The sequence below is a fragment of the Gavialis gangeticus genome, unplaced genomic scaffold (assembly GCF_001723915.1).
Source record: "Gavialis gangeticus isolate Ggan-Ray unplaced genomic scaffold, GavGan_comp1, whole genome shotgun sequence".
NCBI lineage: Eukaryota > Metazoa > Chordata > Crocodylia > Gavialidae > Gavialis > Gavialis gangeticus.
The window spans coordinates 14,180,681-14,189,456 of NW_017728993.1; the positions used below are offsets into that span (position 1 = coordinate 14,180,681).

General features: G+C 48.0%; 1 protein-coding gene across 1 annotated transcript in view; it reads left to right on the forward strand.

Annotated features, from left to right (window-relative positions):
• The first annotated feature begins 5,888 nt into the window (after nucleotides 1-5,888).
• The window catches only part of USP24 (ubiquitin specific peptidase 24), a 112,523-nt gene continuing 109,635 nt past the window's right edge, over nucleotides 5,889-8,776 (forward strand). The window contains exon 1 of the mRNA XM_019528298.1: nucleotides 5,889-5,895. Within this exon, the coding sequence (XP_019383843.1) occupies nucleotides 5,889-5,895 (7 nt within the window). The remainder of the gene's footprint in view (nucleotides 5,896-8,776) is intronic.

The window sequence follows — 8,776 nt, forward strand, 5'->3', positions numbered from 1 at the left end:
CCTCTGGGGTACACCCCTGCCCACATCTCGCTAGGACAACACCAATCCATTCATTTGGACTCTGTGTCCTACCCCACAACCAGTTTCACACCCACTTGACAGTCCCACAGTTGAGCCTGATATTTTCCAGTTTTTTGATCAGTACCTCATGGGATACCAGGTCAAAGGCTTTCTGGAAGTCAAGGTATATGATGTCAAACACTTTTCCCTCATCCAGGTGACGAGTCACCTGATCATAGAAAGAAACGAGGCTGGTCAGACAAGACCTGCCCATGACGAAGCCATGCTGGCTGTCATTCGGTATCATGCCTTCTGCAAGTTTGTCACTGTAACGGGGCTTCTAGGGGCTGATTTTCTTGTGGCCCGCCCACCTGTTTCTGGGCTAACCACCCGCCTTCTCACCCACCGTGCCTTGTTGTTAATTAATTAATTGATGTTAATTAAGCAGGAGACTGCCCATTTCTTGCTCCGATGCCAGGGGGTGCTATCTGCAGCTCTGTTCCTCCCCTACACCGCAGCCCAAGCCTCGCAGATGGCATCCAGCTGTTGTCAATATCACTGGCCCCATACTTGGCCCCAGAATCCTGCTCTTTGAACCCCACCTGGATCCCTCCATTCACGCGGCATATTCTGCCTTTATTCCAGGCTACATAGCTCCCTGATCTGTTCCCCCTTACAGGTGTGGTCCCCCCGGGACCTTTGGCTCTACTGGCCCTGGCCCCACCTCCAGGCCAGTCAGAACCCCAGGCCCTCAGCTCTGGGCGTCCCTTGCAGTGGGCCCCTGGCCCTTCAACCCTTCCCGTCCTGGTCCCAGCATGGACCAGTCAGGGGATGTCAAGACAGGTTTGAGTCTATGGTCCTACTCTCTCACTGTGGTCTGCCTTCCAGACCCTTCAAGGGAGTAACTCACCCAGTTGTAGGAGCTGGGGTTAAGGTGCCCCGACCTGACTTTCACCAGGGTGGTAACTGGCCTGGTATTTCCTGGGGGCTCCCACACCACTGGGAGCCCCACCAGGCCCTCCACTCTCAGCAGGGTGCAGTTTAGGTCATGCCCAGGAGCCTCCTGACCATCCCCTACAGCTCCTCCCTTACCTCCAGATGATACCAGCAGCCCTGCAGCCAGGCAATGTTGTTGCCTGGCCTTCCAGCAGCAAAATGCCCTGTTTATATGGGCAGCCCTGAATCCAAAATGGCTGCCCTCAGGCACCTACCAGCTGCTGGCTTCAGGTCCTTAAAGTGGCAGGTACAAACAGTGCCCTGCCACAGTCACATATAGCCTCTTCGATGAATGTTTCTAGGATTTTCCCTGGAGTAGAACTTAAGCTAATTGGCCTGTAGTTTCCCAGGTCTTCACACTTCCCCTTCTTCAAGATAGGCACAACACTGGCCCTCTTCCAGTCCTCTGGGATTTCTCCAGAGGCCCATGATTTTTGAAAGACCTTTGCCAGGGGCTCTGCAATTACTTCAGCCAACTCTTGCAGCACTCTTGGGTGGAGTTCATCTGGTCCTGATGATTTATACATGTCTAATTTATTTAATTGGTTGTACACCAGTTCTATGGCAATCGTGGGAACGATGTCAATCCCACCCTGCTTGTTCTGTGCCCTACCTGGCATGTTATTCCCCTTGGTCTCGTGAAAAACCTAGGCAAAGTAGTCATTTAGGAGTTCCGTTTTTTCCTGAGTGGTAGTGACAACATGTATACGTACGCAACATGTACACGTGATGGATTTGCCACCATAAAATTAAGTTTCATAGAACAATTTGCCATGATAAAACTAAAATACATAGCAGGTGTTCTAAGTTGCCCCACTCAAAGAAATTCTGACACAAAAAAAGTTGTGCACATGTACATGGGTGATGTCATTATGATAGACAAATGGTGATGTTTTTCGTCACTTTTCATCATGTGTACATGACCACATCATCACGTGTACAAGCGCCCTTAGAGATACTGTGCCACAGGAGGGGACTTCATTCATAGGAGGCAAAAGGAAGCCCAGCCCCTGCGCACTCCTGGCTGTTTCATGTGACCCTGTCTGGGTAATCAAGGAACAGCTCCCTACTACTTCATATAAGCAGTGTCTTTATTATTGTAGTTTCTTACAGAGCTGCTACAGGGCCTACTGTAACTCTCCAAGTCTCTTCCTCTCTCCTCCCCCTTACTTCCTGTTCCTCTTTCACACTCCTCCTTTCTGCTGCTGCTGGTTTTGCCTCTGAGATCCATACATATTGTTACACTGGCCCTCTGAGATGGCTTTCCATTTCTTGAATGTTAAATTTTGTTGTTCACACTGGAATGAATAACCTGCTTAAAATTCTCCTTGAGTTCAACCTCCAGATATTATTCCTGGCTTCCTTTCCAAAATGCTGTGTCTGAGGGTTACCCTAGCATGGAATGGCTGCTGCTTTCCACCCCAGAGGGGTCTGTGTTTCAGTGATGGGAAGCCAGGAGTAATCTTGGTATCTGCCTTTCATAACGTGCTTTGGGATCTGTCTGAATGACAGTGCCGTATGGAACCCTAAAAAATGTCCAAAAGGGAAGCAGTCTCTCTCACACCGCAGGTAAATCAGTTTGTAAACTATCCCTATTATTTCAATGAGGAAAATTGTTTTGGTCCATCCTCCCCTCCCCACCAGCAGTTGAAAAAAAAACAAAAAACAAGCAAACTTGCTGCATGGAGTCTGTGGTGCAAAGCGGCTACTGGAAATTAGTCAAAGCAAAGCCCTCCTACCAGGGGCAGAGTAAACACCAGAGTCTTTCCATGCCACTAAAGATAAATTGGGCAGAATTCCTCACAAACAGTGGGGACACACAGGGGATGCACAGGGGTGCACGTGCACCCCCTGAGAGTGCCAGTGCAACCCCCACCTGGTCATGCTCGCTCCAGTGCACCCTCTGCAAGCGCCGGCTGATCACTGCAGCCACTCCCAGAAGCAGCTGCAGCGATCAGCTGCAGGGATCAGCCACGGGGGAACTCCGTCCACTCATCCAGATACGCCACAGGGGACCCCCTCACCCCAGGCAGCGAGGCTGGTCACAGGGGGGGCATGTACCCCTCCTGACTAAGTCGGCACCGGTCGCCCGTGCTCACAAAGCTTCTCATATGTATGGGGAAAATTAGGGGGCAGCTACTGAGTTAATGAAGCCAGCATTATTACGTGGGTTTCACCCAGTGGAGGATCTGGCTCTAAGTAAATCCATGGCAAATGGGGAAGAGCAACTTTTTGTTAAAATCAAAAATTTTAAAAAATCCAGGATCTGAAAACCCATTTCATTTTCCCCAGTTAGAGGAAGGCCACAAAACAAAAATTAAACTCTCTCAAAGCAATAGCTAACATCCCTCAGCCAAGCTTAACACTCTACAGGATCTTTTATGGCTGCTTGCAGGCTTTACTAATATGCTCTTTTAAAAAGATTTAACTCTTTAGACTTGTGTCCTGAGCTTTAATATTGAATTTAGACAATGAGGAACTGAAGAGACAGGTCCTGTTTTTAAAAGGTCACAAACACAGTTGAGAAAAAATCTATAGAGGGTAAAAGACCAGTAAGGAATTCCCCGCTGCTTTGGCATGCAGCACTGTACTGCAGCAAATCAATACAACCGACATCAGGAAAACCTCCAGCAGGTTTTGTTCCCTGCACATTGTACACCCCCCCACCCCCCGAAAAAGCTGCATTAACCCTTATGGCACTGCACACCAATGGACTCCTCCTTAGTACATTGTGCTGCAATGCAGCAAGACAAATGTATTTCACCATTACCAGTTCCTACCCCATCAATGTCAAACACAATCTAACCTTGTTCCTAGCTGCCTAAAAACCTGCCAGTGACCTGGCTCTCTGTCTCTCTCTCTCCAAAGTGTCTAACTTTCAAAGATCTTTCTTCCATGCGCTCTCATTTCAAGGACCTATGATTGCCTAAGAGGAAATTAATGATTGAAATGACATAAGCCCAGAAATTCAGATATAGAGGGCACTCTTTATATGTACAGCTGCCTTTATCAGGGTGGCTGACATTATTCATTCATCAACTTTTGTGCATCTGCATCACAGGACAGAGGATCACTGTGAACAAGGCCTATTCTAAGGGCATTTATACACATACTTTTTTGTTGGAGATCCACCGCGTCGGAGCAGACTCTATTAATCAAGTCTGCTCCGCACGCGAGCTGATGTGAACTGCACTGCACTGTGTGCAGTTGTACAAGCGGCAAAATGCACATCAGCATGCAAAAAATGGTGGTGGTGAGCTTTTGAACTAAAGCGCCCTTCATGTGTTTTAGTTCAAAAGTGCACCGCCGCCATTTTCTCAGCGCTGACGCACATTTCACCACTTATACAATTGTAAGCATCCCAGCACCAGGCACTTTTCAAAGCACCCTGTGCTTCAGTGCTTGCATGTGTAAAAATGCCCTACAAGACTGGGCACAGAAGATGTAGCACAGCAATACAGTGGGACAATGTAATGATGAAATAAAAATCACCCCATTTTCAGACTCTCCAGATCACAGAAGAATTCAGAATAGCTATTGTGATGTTACAATCTTAAGCTGATGGACTGGAGAGAGACAGATGTGTTACAGAAGAAAACTGTGGCTGCTTGCAGACATTAATAAAAACCCCAAAAACCAGGCAAAGCAGCTTGTTACTTTGACCCAGCTCCTCAATTTCTGTATAGATCAGGAACTTCAGCAGGGTTTTTTGGCGCTTTTATCTAAAGCTGAGTCAATCAGCCATTAGACAAAATGTAACAGGGGGCCTCCTCGGGGCCGACTGCCCAGTGGCCCGCCCACCTGTTTCTGGGCTAACCGCTCGCCTTCTTGCCCACCATACCTTGTTGTTAATTATATAATAGATGTTAATCAAGCGGGAGGCTGCCCATTTCCTGCCCCGATGCTGGGGGTGCTAGCTGTGGCTCCATTCCCCCCCTACAGCGCAGCCCAAGCCTTGAAGATGGCATTTAGATGTTTTCATCATCACCGTCCCCCACATTGGGCCCCAGAATCCTACTAATTGAACCCCGCCTGTATTCTTCTCTTCAGGTGGCCTATTCCGCCTTCATCCTTGGCAAACATGGCTCCCTGAGCTGCTTCCCCCTCACGGGTGTGGTCCCCCCCGGGACCTTGGGCTACTAGCCCGGCCCACCTCCAGGCCAGTCGGAACCCCAGACGCGCAGCTCTTGGGCGTTCCTTGTGGTGGGCCCCTTGGCCTTTCCGGTCCTGGCCCCAGCATGGACCAGTCAGGGGAAACGTCAGACAGGTTCGTGAGTCCATGGCCTCACACTCTTCTTCCTGGAGTCCACCTCCCAGACCCTCCGAACAAGGGGTAACCCACCCGGTTGTGGGGGCTAGGGGTTAAGGCGCCCCAACCCACCTTTCACTGGGGTGGTAACTGGCCTGGCATTTCCTGGGGGCTCCCGTGCCACTGAGAGCCCCACCAGGCCACCCATTCCTGGCAGGGTGCAGTTTTAGGTCATGCCCAGGACCAGAAGCCTCCTTACCATCCCCTATAGCTCCTCCCTTACCTCCAGATGATAACAGCAGCCTTCCGGCCAAGCGATGTTGTTGCCTGGCCTCCAGCAGCAGAACTGTCCTGATTATATGGGCAGCCCCAGATTCAAAATAGCTGCCCTCATCAGGCACCTGGCAGCTGCCAGCTCCAGGCCCTTAATGTGGCAGGCACAAACAGTGCCCTGCCACACAAAAGCACTAAAAAGCCCCCACTAAAGCACCCGATCTATACAGACGCTGTGGAGCCAGGTCAGAGTAATGCGCTGCTTCTTCTGGTAAAGCTTTTTTTTTTTTAACATCTGCAAGCAGCCAAAGTTTTCTTCTGTAATACATCTGTGCCTCACCAGCCCATCAGCTTAAGAGTATAAAACATCATGTCAGGTGAGCCAGGTCCAACTAATGCACTGCCTCTTCTGGGCATGTCCTGGGCTCGGCATGGGAGCACTCCATGTTTAAAATAAAGTGCCAGGTTTTGGGGGGGGGTTTAACGTCTGCAAGCAGCCTTTATGTTTGTTTTCTACCTAGTGCCTGGTTTCTGTTTGCTGTTCTGAAGAAACTGGGTTCTTCCCTCAAACTGTTGAATACCATTCACTCATTACATCAAGGTATGAAGGCAACTATTGTGCATGAAAACAAAGAAGCTAACATTTTTGACAACAACAGGGTGAAACAGGGGTGTGTCTTAGCCCCTGTGCTTTGTAATATCTATTGCTTGTTCCTGCTTCTTCATGCACTCCAGGACAGCAATGATAGCATTTATCTTCAAAACAGACCAGATGGAGGCTTGCTCAACATCAAAGGTTTAGAGCAAAAACCAAGGTGAAAGAACTGGTTTGGAGAGATTTCCTGTTTGAGGATGATGCGGCCTTGGTAGCCCATAGTGAATCTTCCCTGCAAAATCTCTTGGGCAGATTTTCTGAGTCATGGAAGAGCTTTAGGATGGCAATTAGTCTCAAGAAGACTGTGATCATATACCAAGGGGTGGGAGAACCAATGCCTGACTTCACTCTGGAGGATAAATCTCTTGGTGTTGTTGACAGTTTTTCTACTTGGTTTCTACGATCAGCAGGAATCTTGACCTTCAGACTGAACTAACAGAATCAGAAAAGCAGCTAAGAATTTTGGGCTATTCCAGAAAGGTGCATAGAATAACTGCAAACTAGCATCTAAGACGAAGATGTGAATCTATAAGAATTATGAGCTGGCATCCCTACTTTACGGTTCAGAAACGTGGGCTACATATGCTAGGTACATCAGGAGACTAACCAGCTTCCACATGAGATAGCTGCATAAGATCCTTGCAATAAAGTGGGGAAACCAGAATACCAGACACAGAAATACTAGAGTACGCAGGACTGACAGACTTAGAAACCACTGTCAAGAAGAGGAGGTTGCAATGGAGCGGCCATGTCAGGAGAATGGGAGGAGACTGTATCCCCAAGAATATTTTGTACAGCAAGATTCAAGACAGGTCTAGAAAGTGGGGTTGCCCTCTATGGTGGTAGCATGATGTATGTAAAAATTATATCAAGTCGTTCCACGTCAATGTAGAAAGCTGGGAGGAGTGCACAAAATCCTGTCCGATCTGGACAGAATATTTGGCACTGGGCACAGCTCAGCATGAAGTGGCTTTGGTCCAAAGGATGGAAGCAAAGTGCTGTAAACTTGGACTCCAACTCAGACATCATATGGAACTGTGAAAACTGCAACAAGCTGTGTCATTCTCGAATTGGGCTTGTCAGCTGCAAATCGATTCATCTGGCATCTGAACAGACCTCTTATATGTACACCAGGATCCAAAGGATCAACGATTGCTTACTACACTGCCTGGTTTCTAAAATGGCAGTGAATATTTTGTTTCACTGTATTTTCTTTTGTCATTGCTCCATTGATAAAGCCGAGCTGAATTTCCTGGGTTTACAAGGCTTACTTGGGGAAGAATTATATCAGGGCTGCCCAAGTGGTGGTCTGTAGGCCATGTGCAGCCCACAGGGGGTTAAATTGCAATCCCTGGGCTGCTACCACACTGCCATCTCCCCCAACCTCCTCTGGTTTCCATATTCTGTGCCCGCCCTAGGGACGGTGCGCCATGGCGTGGCATGAAACGGCGTAGGGAGCTCAGGATGGGACCAGGACCACACAGTGTGTGGCTGGACTCTTGGTGCAGGAGTGGGGGGGACAACCCCCCAGAGTCATTGCTACATTTGAGTAGGGGAGATGCCCATGTAGCATGTGGCCCTGGGGGCTTGTAACCCCCATCGGTGCAGCCCCTGGCTGCTTAGAAATTGGACAGCCCTGAATTACATCATCCTTCTGATTGTTATGTCCCTAAATTTTGCAGGTGAGGAAATGCTATCAAGGAGGTCTGAGCTGAAGAGAACACAACTTTATGGTAAGGCAGGAATGAGCACTGCAGAGCAGATATGCTCAGCCCCATAAACTGCTCTTTCCTTTTAATTGCTTCTCCTACTGTTTCATGCTTCCCACGGCTATACCATGCTGTTCTCTTTCCAGGGGAATAGTATGAAACTTTGTTTTTTGGATTTAAGTGAAGAGTTGGACCTTAGCTCCTGCTGAAATAAAAGTGCCAGAGTTTAATTCCTCTGTTCTCTGACCCCCAGGATGGAAAGACGACTGGCCTGCTGCCTCGGCAGGATGATGTGCAGTGTCACCGCACTGCACATCATCAGTGCACTGTACTACACTGTTACTGTAAAACTTTCATTTATCTCCAACAGTCCCACCACAATCTGCAATGCAAGAAGTTGCTGTAAAATAAATAAATAAAATGGAACAAAGGATACTCCTCTCCCTCTGCAAAGTAAGACATGTGGGGTAAAAAATATAAGAGAACTGAATATTGTAATTACAAGCACTCGCACACATGAGTAATCCCGTACTTGAGACCAATGGTAGCAGCATCAGTGCAAATCACAGCTTATAACAGCTTTGCCTAGTGGCATACCCTACTACTGTTATAACTTTAGCTGGATACTAACAGCTGTAACTGCAGGTAAATCCACCCTGTAGCAAGGCCTAAAAGTCTCACATTAGGTTCAGAGTTTTTTTTTTATGTATTTGTACATGTCAAATGATGTCAACTAATATATGTACCATTCTTGCTTCTGTCAACATCTTCATTTCTAGTCTCCCTGCATTTGCAGAGGTGCCATAATACCTGACCGGTATGTAGGTTGTAGCCATGTTGGTCGAAGGACATGGGCAGACAAGGTTCTTTGGGTGAATCTGATCTCTTTTATTA